General features: G+C 39.5%; 3 protein-coding genes across 5 annotated transcripts in view; 2 read left to right on the top strand and 1 right to left on the bottom strand.

Annotated features, from left to right (window-relative positions):
• Nucleotides 1-4: 4 nt before the first annotated feature.
• LOC115626194 (bis(5'-nucleosyl)-tetraphosphatase [asymmetrical]) lies at nt 5-615 on the top strand. The gene is made up of 2 exons (XM_030521475.1): nt 5-192; nt 260-615. The coding sequence occupies exons 1-2, from the start codon at nt 20-22 to the stop codon at nt 513-515; spliced, it is 429 nt and encodes a 142-aa protein (XP_030377335.1). The 5' UTR covers nt 5-19; the 3' UTR covers nt 516-615.
• An 87-nt stretch (nt 616-702) lies between these two features.
• On the top strand, nt 703-4081 carry LOC115626193 (UPF0430 protein CG31712). The gene is made up of 4 exons (XM_030521474.1): nt 703-1089; nt 1155-1427; nt 3304-3387; nt 3461-4081. Exons 1-4 carry the CDS (start codon nt 727-729, stop codon nt 3626-3628), a joined length of 888 nt encoding a protein of 295 aa, XP_030377334.1. The 5' UTR covers nt 703-726; the 3' UTR covers nt 3629-4081.
• A 1441-nt stretch (nt 4082-5522) lies between these two features.
• LOC115625789 (mediator of RNA polymerase II transcription subunit 12) overlaps nt 5523-15973 on the bottom strand; it is a 36726-nt gene continuing 26275 nt past the window's right edge. For 2 of the 3 annotated variants that reach the window (XM_030520961.1, XM_030520962.1), the window contains exons 3-9: nt 15327-15541; nt 12970-13235; nt 12773-12909; nt 12564-12704; nt 10250-12107; nt 7204-7404; nt 5523-7133 (exon numbers count right to left, since the gene is read on the bottom strand). In XM_030520961.1, the coding sequence (XP_030376821.1) occupies nt 7047-7133; nt 7204-7404; nt 10250-12107; nt 12564-12704; nt 12773-12909; nt 12970-13235; nt 15327-15541 (2905 nt within the window). In that variant the 3' untranslated portion in view covers nt 5523-7046. Of the gene's footprint in view, nt 7134-7203; nt 7405-8052; nt 8428-10249; nt 12108-12563; nt 12705-12772; nt 12910-12969; nt 13236-15326; nt 15542-15973 lie in introns of those variants that run through there. The other variant, XM_030520963.1, reaches the window with a different exon arrangement.

Raw genomic sequence — 15973 nt, 5'->3', positions numbered from 1 at the left:
CAGCTGTTGTGAGTAGAAGATGGGTAAGCGGGCGGCTGGATTTGTGCTGTTTCGCAGATTGTGTGGCGAAATCGAGTATTTGCTGCTGAAAGCATCATACGGTGACTTCCATTGGAGCTCGCCTAAGGGACACGTGGATCCCGGCGAGGATGACTTCACTACAGCGCTGCGCGAGACCAAAGAAGAAGCCGGGCAAGTGCTCAACAATTCTATTAGCAGTGCATAAAGTCAATGCGTACTCTCTTTTAATTATGTTTAGCTATGACGAAAAGGATCTGATTATATACCGTGACAACCCGCTGACGCTGAATTATGTCGTTAAGGGCAAGCCGAAGATCGTAATTTATTGGCTAGCAGAATTACGGAACCCCAACCAAGCACCCGTGCTTTCCGACGAGCACACAGACTTCAAGTGGCTGGCCAAGGAGGCAGCCAAGCAGTGTGTGGGCTTCAAGGACAATCAGGATATGATTGAAAGTTTCCATTCCATTATTTTGAAAATGGATAAAACATAAGCAAACATGTTATCGATTAAAAGACATCAAAAATACAAAAAATATATATATCAGTGCTGTGCAGGTCATTAACGACTTCCGCAATTCGCACACTATACAACACTGTTTTCTAGGCATCTGCAAAAATTGTAACATTTTATAGATTAGTTGTGAGCGTAGGAACAAAAATACAAAAGCCAATAAAGTAGCAAGTTTACAAAACCAGATCAGAATGGGTTCACGTTCACGAAGTCCTTCAGTAAAGCGTCGGCATCATAAAAGCAAACACAAGAAGCGCAGTAAATCGCACAATCGCGACCACGAGCGTAGCAGCACAACGCGCAGCAGTCGCAGTCGGGCGGAAAGAGATAACTCGCCTAGTCTGTCATCAATCCCACATCCTTATCCACATGGTCAGCGCCACGAGCGCGACAGGCACAGGCATCGCGGTGGCGACCGACACACAGAACGCGACTATCATTCAAAGTCACGTAAACGCTCCAGCTCAACGGCCTCCAGCAGTGATAGCCAATATTCTGACCATGAATCACAGCGCAGCAGACACAAGCGCAGTCGCTACAAGAAGCTGGATGAAGTGAGTTTCGAGAGCATGAATTATATGCAGTAGCACCAGTTTTAAAACCTATTGTTTTTTCTTAGCAAAATCTACTGCAAGTGGAAAGACTGGCGGAAATGGAGAGACAGCGTCGGCAAAAGGAAGCCGAACAGAAAACAATTGAAGAGGAGGCTGCCAAACGCATTGAAATGCTTGTGAAAAGACGCGTCGAGGAGGAGCTGGAGAAGCGGCGCGATGAAATCGAACAGGAGGTGAATCGACGCGTTGAAACGGCCAAGGCCGAAATGGAGCGCGAAATGATGCTGGAGCTGGAGCGACGGCGCGAGCAGATACGCGAAGAAGAACGCCGACGTGAGGTAGGTGCTCGTATTCAGATTTCGCTGGACGACTGCTGCTACCACTCTACTACCAAAATTACCGCAATTATCACAAAAATACAGCCACACGTACACAGACAGAACACCAAACAATCAACAAACTACAAACAGAAACAGAAAACAGCAGTTGCAAACAGTCGTCTTGACCAATGCTACCAGAAAAGGGTGGCGATTCAGTGCAGCGGCAATGGCAGCGGCAGCCAAATGGTTCCATGTGTGTGTGTGTGATTGTGTGTGCACACCATAAGCATTGTGATGGTCTAACAACAAACCACATCTACACACCCACGCACTCACACACTCACTTCCTAACAACTTTTCAGCTCAACCAAACACCGTCAACTCATACACAATCTTTGACACACACCCACACACACTCTCGAGCAGGTGTCGCTGCCTGGCGCTGTCTTCTCGTCACTCGTTTCGTCCTACTTTCTTGCCAATAATTTTGTAATTTTTATTTTCCCAACCGAAAGAAAAACAAAAACAAAAAAAAAAACTATAAAGCCAGTGAGACAGGCCAAGACCCAAAGCGGCTCTGCCAAATGTCCATATATCATACAGTTTTTAGCGCATAAATATATATTTTGCATAATACTACTATTTTTTAGCAACAACTTTTTGTTCGTACATCCTCTTTTGTTTATATTTCTTAATTGTCGTTGTTACCTTTGCGCTTCTGTAGAACGTAACGTAACGAGCGCGCGTGTGTGTATGTGTGTGTGTGCGCGCGACAAACAACACTGAACAAAACAAAAATCAAATCGAACACTAAGAAGGTATGCATGTAACACCCAACACCTTGACCAGGCCAGGTCAGGTAGAGGCCAGGCCGGATACACAAAGCCGATGAACTGTGGGCTCAAAGGATGGAAATCCAAGTCGAAATCAAAATCGAAGACGAAATGCAATCGCACAGCTGGGTTGTGTGTGTGTAGATCGTTAGCCAGTTACATATAATTACATGCACATACATACATAACCATCCATAGTGTCATATAACCCAAGTGCTAGTTGGGCGGGTCGAAAATTTGGGCCTAGAACGGCCTATCCAATCCAAAATCTAAGTAAGCAAATCAACGGGTGAGTTTCTAAAGCAGCAGCAGCATCAATAAAATGTGAAAATCGACCGGAAATCGGAAGTGAAAGTGTATGATAAGCGCTGTCTATATCTCTAGAATCTAAACAAGCGAATAACATGTAGTTTATAAGCCATTTATGTATATAAATAGATATATACCATACACCTCTACCACCTACACTTCTGCCTTAAATCTAATGGGCATGACTTTGTATTTGTTGTTGTACCTAATTTTCATCTTTGGAACATTCGAGTTTTTGATTCGTGCCTTTTTCATTAAATCATAAAAAGTACAAAAAAAAAAAATCAATATAAAAATTAACAAAATATTTAGCCATTAACTGGAAAAAATGATCTATTTAAACTAGTAAGTAGAAAAAAAAACAAAATTAAAACAAAAAACAAACCAAAATTGAAATTAAATTGTTAATGTTGTGTTAAAAAGAAAGTAAAAAAAACTACTCTCATTGAAACATTTTTTATTAGACACTTAATGTTTTTTTTTTCATTATTATTGTGTGCTATCTACCAAAAATTTTCTATGTAACTCTATTGTAAAACATAAAGATATAGCTCTTAAATATAGCTCTTGCAGCAAACCGAAAAGAAAAAAAAGGAAAAAGAAAAGAGAAAAAAATATATGCGTGCGTCCCTGATTGCCGCACATTTGGGGCGTTCTAGTGTTGAAGAAGAAAAAGTTTCTATATAGATCTAAGTTTGAGCTCAACAACCAAACTCGTTATATTTATACTGCCTTTTATTTGGGTTTTATAGGAGGAAGAAAAGCAAAAACGCGAAGAACTCGAAGAGATTTTGGCCGAAAATAATCGCAAAATCGAAGATGCCCAAAGAAAATTGGTAAGTACGACTAGCGTGTCTAAGCAGAGCAACAATTAAATATTGCAATTAATAAATTTCCCTGCTTTTACAGGCTGAGGAGCGCTTGGCCATAATTGAGGAGCAGCGGCTCATGGACGAGGAGCGTCAGCGCATGCGCAAGGAACAGGAAAAGCGCGTCAAGGAGGAGCAAAAGGTCATATTGGGCAAAAATAATTCAAGACCAAAATTATCGTTTTCCCTGAAACCGGGCGCGTTATGAGGCGGCAGCATCTGCAGTTGTCATAAAATGAATTTTTTAGCTTTTATTTTAGATTTTGTTAATAGCTGTTGCTCCATTTTGTTTACCTCAGTACGCCAATTTGCTTCTGCCCGAGACTATTTAACATTAACCCAATAGAATTGAATTTGGAGGTTAAACAGCCTAGAGCATTAGCCAAATGGCCCGAGGTTAGTCGTATGTTATACAAATTTCAATTATTTTTTGTTTAACAACATTTGGGAACCTATTCGAATCAATTGCGCACTATTTGCTTCAGACCTATTCAGACAACTCCGCGTCAAATGCTTTTGTGTAAAGTGCATTGTATTGTTAAATGCTGCAACCCATTTATATAAACCAAAAGCGCTAAAATGCAATCCTTTTTGATATTAATAATAATACCGACAAAAAACTTAAAGCAAAATGAAAAAGATAATACGAGAAGTAATTAAATATCATTGTTATTATTCTTTTGTGTCAGCTAGTGGAAGCAAACGCTGTTGTTGCTGTCGTGAACGAAGTAAAGGTTTTGAGGTTTGGAAGAAAGCATGGCATACTTCTAATTGGAAATATTTATCATAAAATGTTTGCAAGTTAAAACATGCGCTTATTTCGTTTCAAACTTTGCAAAATTCAGAGCGGCTGCTTGCTGCTAATTTATATTCGTCTGGTATTTAGCTAAGAGTGGAATTTTCCATTGAACTAAAATTATTTTTTAATACACAAAATATTTTTAAATTAAATTATAAATATATAGTACCACCTACAACGAACCCCCAACAGCCAAGAGTATCACCAACAACCACCAGTACAGCAAACAACCGCCAACAAACACAAGAAACTACCAAAAACCACCAAGAACTACAATTAACCACCAGTACTACAAAGAAACCATCACCAAAAACCACCAGTACCATCAAGAAGCACCACCAACAACAGTACTTTTTGTAAGAAGTGGTTGGTGGTTACTGCTGTTGTTGTAGGTGGTTGCTTATTAACTTAATTTCGACAAAAAAATATCCAAATCGTCTAGTCGTTCTCAAGTTTTTCGCTTACCAACGCATGCCTCTTCATTTCAGTCTGAAGGCCTTCGCTGCTCTGACTATATAGATCACAGGATTATAAATCTAAGTAACAATTATATAAATAATTCAATAAATAAATAATTGAAGCATTTCTTACAAAATCTATAATTCGCGTTTTTATTTCATATGAATGGGATGCTCGTGGAAATTACGGGCTCAGTTTTAATAAAAATTCAAAGTCTGATTGGATGATTCGTACTCACGGTCGTATATCTTCGATTAACTCTTCTCTGATCTGATCTGTAAAGAAACAATAAAGTCCGTCTTTGACTGCTTTGAAAAAAAGTCACAGCTTCGGTTTTATGGAATCAAAGATTATCAGTTTTATATACACAAATTGTTTTTGTGTTTTTTTATTCTTTTTTAGGTAGCTATTAGCATTATGGTTGTTCGATATATTTAGATTGATAACATTGAATAATTTAATGTTTTTTTTTTTAATAGGCTCTCAGCTTTAAAACTTTAGATGCACAATTTTTCCATTTGTTTTTGTTTTTTTTTCAATGTTATATGCAAATATATAGTATATATACTTTTGTTGCAGCAAAATTTGTAATTTATAAGCTGCTGCCATGAGCTTGAGCTCTCAAATATGGATTGAGTTCCATTTTAATCTTTTCAATACCATTTCTTTTGCAACGAATGCAAAACATCAGCCAACAATTTACAGTTCAAGTCTTTCGATTTGTAAGATTTTCTGCCTATTGCCTTTCTGTCTGTTAAATCGCGTTTCCCCAAAAGGTTTTTTGTTTTGTATTTTTTTTTTTGGGAGTGAAGAAAGCAGAAAGTTTTACACAGTATTACAATAATTGCACTTGAGAGTTGATTTTATTTAACATAAATTGGAATTAAAAGATGCAGACAAAAACACATAATTGCGCACACTAGTGTGTGTGTGTGGGTGTGTGTGGCACTTTTATTTTGAAAAAAAATATGCATAAAAAATAACAAATAAAAAATTTAATAATATGCTTTTAAAAGTATTTATATAACTCGTGACATAAATGAAATGAAACTAAACCGAAATCAAAAACGAAAACCACAATTCTCGCATTTTTCAACTAAAAGTGAAATATTCAGCTATGAGAGAAATAATAGTTAAATTTTTATAATTTTACGATAAATTTTAAAGTTATACAATTATATATATATACAGCATCCATTCATCATTATCGTCATTATAACAAACCCATCGCTTTTGCTTTAAATAGTATTTATTTTAAAAAATATCATTTAAGGTTTTAGTTGCTTCTTCCAAATTGATTTTTTGTTGCAAGCCCCCAAATCGAACAAAAAACGCAACATGCGCTTGCTTTTCTTAGTTGCTTTTGTTGTTGTTACTTTAGGTCCCAAACAATTTCGCTAATTATGTATACAAATACGAATACAATTTGTGTAAAAATTGCCTTTTCTGTTTTTTGATTAGCTCGCCATCCTGACTAGATTCAATTAGCATTATACTTGTAGTTTTGTTTTCACTTTTCACTTTTTGGTATATAAAATAGTTTGTTTTTGCATTTGTCTAAAATTTGCTTTCATATTGTAGCCATAGGATTTAATATATATATAAATATGTATTTATGTATGGATATAATAATAATTATGTATATTGTTTAAACATTGATAAGGTTAAAGAGTAGTTGAAATGGGTTTCGGTATTTAAATTACTTTTACATTAAATGTGTAGAAAAATTCGTTAAATTGATTTGCATATTGTTTTGCCCAAATAGCAAAATGCTTTGTTAATAACAATTAGCAGCATTTTCTTTTATCTGTTTATCCGTTTTTAAAACCCCTAACTTCACCTCAAATGGCTTCTCAAAATTGTTGGCTTCAGCCATATCGTTTTAATTGTTATAACAAATTTAAGTTTTCCTATGTTTTGTGCTCTAGAAATTGTTTTAAATTGTATGCGGCTGCAGTCTAAAGTTTAATTCGATTTTTACATACCTTTTTATCATATATATAAATATATATGAATATATAGATTGTGTGTGTGTGTTTCCTTTTCATCATATATGTATTTACTGCAAATGCTACAAAAATTGTAAGCTTAAGCCCCCAATAAAAAATGTGAACCACACGAAGTGCAAATTGGCAGTCACCATAAAACTGCGTTGCTGTAGCTAAGCGGCACAAAAAAACTATAGCCCAGTGACTGTTAAACTTCAGCACGTCATGTTCTCTTAACAGCGCTGCTACACAGTTGACAGCTAAGCTTAGCCTTTAACAGTTTAAGAAGCAGTTCGTGCAGTTAACAGCAGTGCACAGTTGGAGCTGCACTGTTGCTGCGCTGTGGCTTTGTTTCGTGTGGTTTTTCGTATCCTTCGGCGCTAGGTGAGCATTTTGACAAATAACAGCGCCAGTAGGACATTAACAAACAGCACTAACAGCACCAGCTGCTGACGTACAAACCAATCCTGCAAAATAAAGTGTCCGGCATTACCATTACTCGTTCAGAATTTTCGCAAAAGAAAGCTTTTCACTCACCTTGACTTGTGGACTAACCAAGTACAGAAGCGGATTTGCCCTCAAACGTTCGTTTACTTCGATCTGCCGACGCACCGCCTCGCGTCTGGCCGATCCCAATGCGGAGACCTCCTCACGACTCATCGCCTCGGTTGCGCGTGGCAGTTCCTGGAAATCTGGCATGGATTTCTTTCTCTGAAGCGAAACATTGATGGGTACTGTCTAAAAATAAATTAAAAAATAAAGTGCAGTTATTGCATCATATCGCATTTGATAATAAAAGAATGAAATTCGAAAGTATTACATATTTTATATTACTTTTAAAGTAAATTGATCATAGGTATAAATATTACGAGTAATTCAAAAAAACGATAGAGTTATTTGATTTAAAGCTTGTATTGCAGCTAGTCTCCACAATTCTTCATCGAGAAAATTTTTAAAACAAAATTTTATTATTTCTTTAAAATTTCATCGAGCTTGGAAAGGAGAATACGTATAATGTCTTGAGAACTAAAACACTTAAATACTATACAAATCTCTGTTACTGTTCAATAAAAACAAATTTTAATTCTTTTATATTAGTTTGTAAGCGGATGCCGTGGGTTTTACTATATATAGAAAATGACTCATCAGACTTTAAGTGATACCATTATTGTTATTGAAAAAATGCTGGGAATTAAACTCCGAGTGATTTTCGAAACTCCATCTAAACAACTCTCGTAGGCATAAAAAACACTTTCGAAAAAAATCTTGTTGGCTTTTTTAATTTTTTATTTATATTATGGCAAATGACTAATCAGATTATCAGCATTTATGTTATCGATCTTAAAACCAATCTGGAATGTAGAAAAACGTAAGCATTGTTCGCACCTCCACTGGCGGCTCTACGATCCAACTTTCGCTGGCACGACGCGCCAGCAGTGCTGGCGAGAACATCAAGTCCTCCTCATCCTCCTCGGGATACCAATCCATGTTAGTCTTGTGATATTGCTATTGGATGGGCGATTGGTTTGATGGAATCTTTTGGGTTTGTACTACAGTTTTAGAGGCACACTTGCATAACAAAGAAAAGAAAACTACTGCAGCAGGGAATTCCAACTTGTAAACGAGTTGTTCTTATTGTTGTTGTGCATGTTACAATTCAATAAAATAATGAGCATGAGTTGGTCGCGAACCAATGCGCCAAATGGCCAAAAATAGTAGAACGAACGCGCACGGCAATGAGCCAACAACCGAACAAGAAAAACCGAAAAAAACTGACAAAATGAATAAAAACAGAAAAATTGCGTCGCCAGCGTCGCACTTAACGAACAAAAATCGTTTTTGAATATTTTTCTTTTTGAGAAATTTATTTATTTATTTTTGTTAAACGGCGCACATATGTACAATACATACATATGTATGTATGTATAAATAAGTTAAGTATATTTTTATTGCGCCAAAAGCCAATGCCACACAAAAAATGTTCTTCTTGCTCGGCAATAATGAGGAATACTAAGTATATTCGAAATGACGAAAAAGAAATGCTCGCGCCCGCTGCGGCCAACGCTTCTGTGGCAACTAGAAGCGTTTTTTCAAATATTGTCGCTGCGAGGCGGCAATTGAGCAGAGTTGGGCGACAATTTCAAAGGCATGGGCTTTCCAATGGCGGCGGCAGCGACCACAACGGCCACTTGTGAAGTGTTCATTCAGAGCATCATTCAGCGGCGCACATGCATTCCATTGGGTGGTTGTGGCTCACTAACTTGTTGTTGTTGTGGTTGTTGTTGTTGTTGTTGGCAGTGCAATCGTTGCCGCTATTTTTAGAGCTCCGAGCACGCCAGGAGAATGGGCACATTGCTCCTCAGCTGCTCGGCAGTGAATGCTTTTCATAGCTTTCTTCAAATCTATACGAATGTGCGTGCCTGCCAGATCGAAATTCCCTTAATTGAGCGGATTAACTGTATTATGAGCGATTTTTTTTTTTGGGGTCTGAGATAAAGTGCATTAGCCGTTTAGCGTTTATGACAAGTTTGGGGTGCCTAGATGTTATGATTCAAAAGATCGTAGACTTCAATTCTCCTGAATCTTTCTGTTTCATTTCGTTTGTTAAGTATGAATTTTTAGGCATCGTAGTATACCCTTTCCCAGCTCTAGGTATACTATATTAGAGTATTGCTAATTCTGCTTTTTCCCGCCAGCTATAAAGCGAACTTCAACTTTAAGTTTCATTAATAATAATAAGCAGCTTTTCTTCTTTCAAATTAAAACATATAGCTTAAAAGGTAATCTTCTCAGATTGGTTAATATTTTATTCATTAACTGTCTAACGGCTGCGTTCTTTTTATATAACTTCTTGTCCATTTATATTTCAAGGAAATAACACAAAGACAAAATCAAAAGCCAATCTTAATACCAACGGCATTATATATGCAGTTATAGGAAAGTTATCTCTAAAAAATAAACTTCCATTTGTCGAATAATACATAGATTTGTGTTGGTACAGACGTAGACTTAGATTTATCTAAAAAAAACATTTGCCACGAGTGGTTTTATTACTGAAAAGGGCTGTTAAGGACAGAAGAGATCCCATTTCAAGAGCAGATTGGAAGCCCTTTTAACTACATATCGGTTTTAATTTTGTTAGGAATCGTAGGCTGTATATGTTCAATGAGATGAACATAAGATGTTGATTCAGCTGTTATTATTTGGAATATTTTAAATGATTTGAGGATTTAGATATGAAGTTTTTTGGAAAATAAAATTCAGGTTCAAAAAATTATCGTAAATTTACATATTTTCCAAAATGTAAATTTTTTTTCTTTCTTTCTTGCAAGTTATTGCAAACATTTTGAATTGCTTGCTTGTCAGCATTTGACAAATTTGTTTGTTTATTTATTATACATATGTTATATATGTTATTTTATCAGTTATTGTCTTCTTTTTTCTGTAACTGTCTTGGTACAAAAATAGAATTTCGAAGTCCAAAAAAATGCTGGATTTCCCCTCACGAAATACATTTGTTCTTAATTTTATGTTTTAATATAATGCTTCTGCCAAATCAAAAGATGTTCAAAGTAGAACTTACCTTCATTTTCTTGCCACCGCTACCGCCAGCCTTGCCCATGGCCACGCCCACCGGCGTCGCCGGCTTGGCAGGCAAGTACAAACTCTCGGTGCGTTTTGGTTGCGAGGGCGAGGGAATGATATCCTGACCGAGCGTACGCTGACGCAGCAGCACATCCTCAAACGGTTGATTGGGTGCTGAATATAAGGGTTCCACTTTGCTTTGGCTGGGCGCTCGTCCGCCCGCTCCCAAGCTGGGCGTGCCGGCGCGCGATAAACGTCCGCCGGCGCCCGAGGGCAGAGTTCCATTACCGGTGAGCGTTGAAGTGGCTGTGCTTGTGGGATTTGTGCCGCCACCCGGAGCCGGCGTGGAGCCACGAAATACTGAGCCCGCACGCGGACGTCCGTCGGGTGTGGTGTTGGTAGCACCACCGGCTTGGGTTGGATCGTTGGCTAGGCCGGACCGATCTAGAGAGGTCTGTCGCGAGCCGCCAAAGGCGCCACTCATGCGGCTGGCGGCGCGGGCATAGCGATCGATGGAGGAGTCCCGACTCGGGGGCCGCTTGTAGTGATCGAAGTGATCAATGGAGGATTGCTGTCCCGTTTGCCCCAGCATCGGTGGTCGTTGCTGGGAACGCTGTTGCTGGTTGAGGGCGGCCATGGTGGCAGCCTGGGCACTGGCTTGGGCTGCATCGGCGACTTGTTGCGAGGGACGACGCATCGACGCATTGTGGCTGGGCGAGACGTGCAGTGAGGATTGCTGTTGCTGATTGAGTTGCTGTTGCATTTGATGTTGCTGCTGCAACTGTTGATGTTGATATTGCTGTTGCAACTGTTGCTGCTGCTGCAACTGGTGGTGTTGTTGCTGCAACTGCTGTTGCTGCTGCATCTGTTGTTGCTGCTGGTAGAGTCTTTGTTGTTGTTGCTGTTGCTGCTGCTGCAGCTGCTGCTGTTGCGGCGACATATTGTTGGCATTTTGATACATTGAGGCATTTGTGGGCGTTAGATTGGAAGTGCCGGCAAATTGTTGTTGCTGCTGCAGCTGCTGCTGCTGTTGAGTGGAAACACTGGTGCCAGGCGGCTGCTGTTGCTGGAATTGATATGCAGGATTCGTTTGTGGATTGCTCTGTTGTTGCTGCTGTTGGAATTGCTGCTGCTGATGCTGCTGTTGGTGATACATTTGATTAATCGCGCTAATGACCTGCGCATGACTCGGCTGGGTATGGCTGACGAGTGCGGAGAGGTCTGTCTGTGGCGACACCGGCAGCTGTTGCGAGTACATCGATGAAGGCACTGGACAGTCGGCCTCCTGCTTTTGCTGCGACATACGACGTTGCTGCTGCATGTTCATGTATTGCTGCTGTCGCTGCGCCTGCGTGGCATACGCTGGATCCGAGGCACTGCCGCTGCTGGCCGGCGAAAATTGCTGGGACGCTGGCAGGCTTTTGCCTCCGCCTGTTACATCAGCGCTGGAGCTAACGCCTCGAAAGCGCTCCCGGAAGCGCAGCTTCTCGAAACGCTCCAGCACCGATGGCTTAAAATCTGGCGCGAACTCGCGTGCCATTCGCACGGCATTCTCGCAATCGATACGCGCCTGCTCGGCCGCCACATCGGCGTTCTGGGCCTTCGCCGCTGCTGTCGCCATACGTGAGATGGCCATGTCGGAGCGTTGCATCGCCATTTTGAGCGCACGCTGCGCGGAATTCACGGCGGCCGTGATGCGATCGCGAAATTTACGCGAACGCGCAAGGAACAAATGCTTCTTCTTCTGGCTGGTGATCAATATATTGTTCTTGTATTTGCCCTCCTCGACGGTTCCATCCCGAAATGTGGTCACGCCATAGCCATGCTTACGATTGTTATACCACTCGCCCTCATATCTATGAAAAATTGAAAGAGAATGGATTGAGAGCTGGTCAGTAAAATCATTATAGATTGAGTTGGGGGTTGAGGGGCCGACGAACTTGAAAAGCCAAACATATTAGTGGAAGTATAATTTTGAAGAGTCCTATATTTGTTATAAAATCCTAAGCCTCGGGGAGTTAGTCCTTTAAACGATGGTTTGTGCATAAATGGTGTGCAGGGTTCTAAAAGGCTTAGGGATATTCTGTTAAGAAGCATCTTCAAGGTTGAACTGATAAATATTTCTGTAATAGGTTTATAACAGGCTTAGGTAAGATATTATTACATAAAGCCCTAATGGGGCACAGAAGTTTAAAAAAGTTAGATAGTTAAATAGTTAGCAGCAGAAGCTTGCAGCTATTTTAGAAATCGGAATGCTAGGGGGTTTCGGAGACCGTCTAAGTCGACTCTATTAACTCCCTGTCGTTACTTACTTTAAGCCATCGCTGCGCTCAGCTACGCCATGTCCACAACGCTTGTCCTTCTTCCATTCGCCCATATAGGTCTCCACTACCGTAGGATCCAGCTGCTCATCCTCCATGGTAAAGCTGGCATTGGACTCCGTATGCGCGGATCTAAAGGTCAAAGTGAAAGTATTAGTCTTGCCTGCTACATATATTTGGAATATAGGTGTGAGACTCACTTGGTCGTTAAATTGGACTGCTCGGAACCGGTGCTAATCCATGAGGCGGAGGACATGGTTGAACGTATGCTGCCCGAGGCAATGGTGCCGCGTTTCTCCAGATCCCCCGTGCTGCGTTGTTTGCGCATTTTCAGGCCCTGTCAAAACACGTGGATGGATAATTTGCATCAATTATATATGCAGATGTTCCCACTCACCATAAGGAACCCCTTCTTGGACTTTTCCGTCAGGCTGTTGCGTCGCACCGGCAACTTGTCGGACTTGGCCGTGAGCACAAAGCCACCGCGTATCTCCTCCGTCTTCTCGTTCGCTTTGGCCGCATTGCCATTCTCTCCGCCAGGCAGTGAACTTAACGAGGCATGCAAGTTCTTGCGTCGATGATGCGAGGCGAGGCCAAAAGGCGCCGATGTGCGTATGCCGTAGCCATGACGTTTGCCCTCCTGCCATTGACCTTGGTACTTGCCTGCAATAGACATATGGCTCATAAGTCAGCTCAGGTCTTCGGGGTCAGTGCGGGTTCATTTACATGATGAACACTGCAGTCGGGCGATTAAAATGCAAATGATAAATGAAGCCGCAGTCTAGGACACCAAAGGCACAGGTAAGCTAAAGGTGGGCGGCCCCTTGAACATTATTCCACAATTTTTGAACCCTCCCAACAACTGTTGGCTTCCATTAATGACTACACGTGTCCGCTTAATGCACAGTCCAATGCCATTCCGGCTAATTGCGCGCCATTTTTTCTCGTTATGTGGACAGCTAGCTTTAAGGCAGTCGTCTTATGGCAAAGTACAGAAACTAAAGGTGGTTGGTTGATTAGGGTTTAGTATCCCTTTAGGTGAGTACGAAAAGTTGCTCAAATTAATTCCAACCAACTACTAAAAGAATTATAATAATAATAACAGACTCGAACTGTATACAGTTAAGTGAACTCAAAAGATTGTTGAATAACATTTCAACAACGTACCTAAGGGGGAACTTGCTTTTAAAACAGTATTATTTACCAACGAGGATTATACCAATATCCTTCTTTTTTGATTATCTATGCATATTCACCATCATTTAAACATTTTAATTTATTTTCGTTCTCTTACCACATAATGATTAACTTTTTAGTTATGCTTTACACCTCTTCAAATAATAATTATTTTTAGGAAAAAATTAAACTCATAAGCAATTTTTTTTGTTGATAAAAAATAAATCTCAAATTGCAATTGTCCCTGCCTTTTTCATAGGAAATATGGACATAATGTATATATATATATATGTATCTCCTTAAACAAGGGCCCAGACAAACCTCTAAAGTACAGTTTTGAGATAAAAAAAAACATTCTTTATATCTCCTTAAACAAGGGCCCTAACAAACCTCTAAAGTACAGTTTTGAGCTAAAAAATAAATATATTCTGGCGAAATTACAACTTCAGTTTTATATTTGATCACAAAATTAAACCTAAGGAACAGTAAAGTTTTTATTATTTTTTGTGTTGCGCTAAATAATATTTATAGTTTGAGTTGTAAATTATAAAGCAATTTTAATCATTACATTGTAAGAGAATGAACAAAATTAAAAAGAAAATCATTATTTTGTATTATATGTTAATTATTGTTATTTACTGTTCTCGATTTTCTTATTGATTTTCTGTTTCATTCCTATTAGTTACAATTTAATACAATTCCAAACGATACCTAAAACAAAAGATTAAGATTTCACTTTCCTGGTTTTCGAACCAAATTTGTGGACTCTACGTTTTGTACTTCCCGAGTTCCTTGAGTTCATACAGACAGATGGATGGACAAACGATGCTTTTGGCCTTGCTGATCAAGAATAGGCATAATTTGCTTTCTTCTGATTGTTTTAAAAACTGACTCACTTCCTAATATTTACAAGCACTCGGGAAGAGATTGTATATCTATATTTAATCTACATATCTATACGGATATTGTGTTTGTATGTGGATAAATTCCTAAACTACCTCACTACAGTTTCCACTGTTTTCAAAAAAGAATTTAAATGCAATTATTATGTATTTTACGAACAGTTTTGCAACAATGTATGGCGCCATCTATCGCATATACTGGCACATTATTGAGAATATATGTTTACATATATACTTGCTATAAGTATTATGCATATTCTGGCTGCATTTCGAGCTCCCACAACCAAAAGGAAGGCAATGGCCATCCATATGTTTCTTCTAGCTGCCTAACCGAATTTCCCCAGAAAAAAACTCACTCATGCTGCAAAAATGTACAAAAAAGAAAGAGTCTAAAATATCATTGAACCGCAATGAGAAATAAAATTATGACGTCAGGTTTTTGGGACTGTGTTTGCGTCCGTGTGTGTGTGTGCGGCCCTACCGGCATCGAAAAATGACTGCACACGCATACCAAAAGGAAAATTCATTTTCATAGTCGCTGCTGTTGCTGCCTGTTTTGAAAACGAGCCAAAAAGCAAATAGAAAACCATAACGGACAGGCAGCAGGCAGGCAGGCAGCAAGTGAAATGATCTCATGCCCCCGCACATTACGTATACGCAGTGGTGTCAAACTTACCGCCATCGGCGTAGGTCTCACAGCCGGAACCATCCTGATAGCCCTCGTTCCAGGTGCCCTCGTACTTGGCCGTCGACACGGTGCTCTCTCGCACTCCATACCGACCCTTGTGGCCATCCTTGGACCACTCGCCACGATAGATTTGCCGACCGATTTGCTCAACGCCCAGCCCATGACGGCGTCCGTTCTGCCATTGACCCTCGTAGTGGGAGCCACTGCAATCAAAGTAGGAGCATTATGTTCAATCTGGCGTGAAAACAACATCTGAGGGCTGACATTTGAAAACTGATTATATCATTAGGCCTACCATCATTACTACTCCTGATTGAGAATATTTGTTTGGAAATTTTCAAAATAAAATTGTAAACACAATTTAAATTTAAAAATCAATGTTAGTATACTATAATGCTTGATTTTTGATGAATAAAATTTTGGACAATTTTTTAATTCAGTTACTGAAATGGCGTTTTCTTTTTAAGTCGCCTTCTCATATTCATAGGCTGATGAAGGCATGTATTTATTGAAGCCTATTAAGAAAAAAGTAGCCTCTAAAATAAGTAGATTTATAAATATATACTATAATCGCACGATTTGATTATCAAGACATTTTCATTCTAGATATCTACGTGGCGTCTTGTATTTGGAAG

The sequence above is a fragment of the Scaptodrosophila lebanonensis genome, unplaced genomic scaffold (genome assembly GCF_003285725.1).
Source record: "Scaptodrosophila lebanonensis strain 11010-0011.00,11010-0021.00 unplaced genomic scaffold, SlebRS2 tig00000080-arrow-pilon, whole genome shotgun sequence".
NCBI lineage: Eukaryota > Metazoa > Arthropoda > Insecta > Diptera > Drosophilidae > Scaptodrosophila > Scaptodrosophila lebanonensis.
The sequence above is the reverse complement of the archived record's forward strand: the minus strand, read 5'-3'. Positions and strand labels throughout refer to the sequence as shown.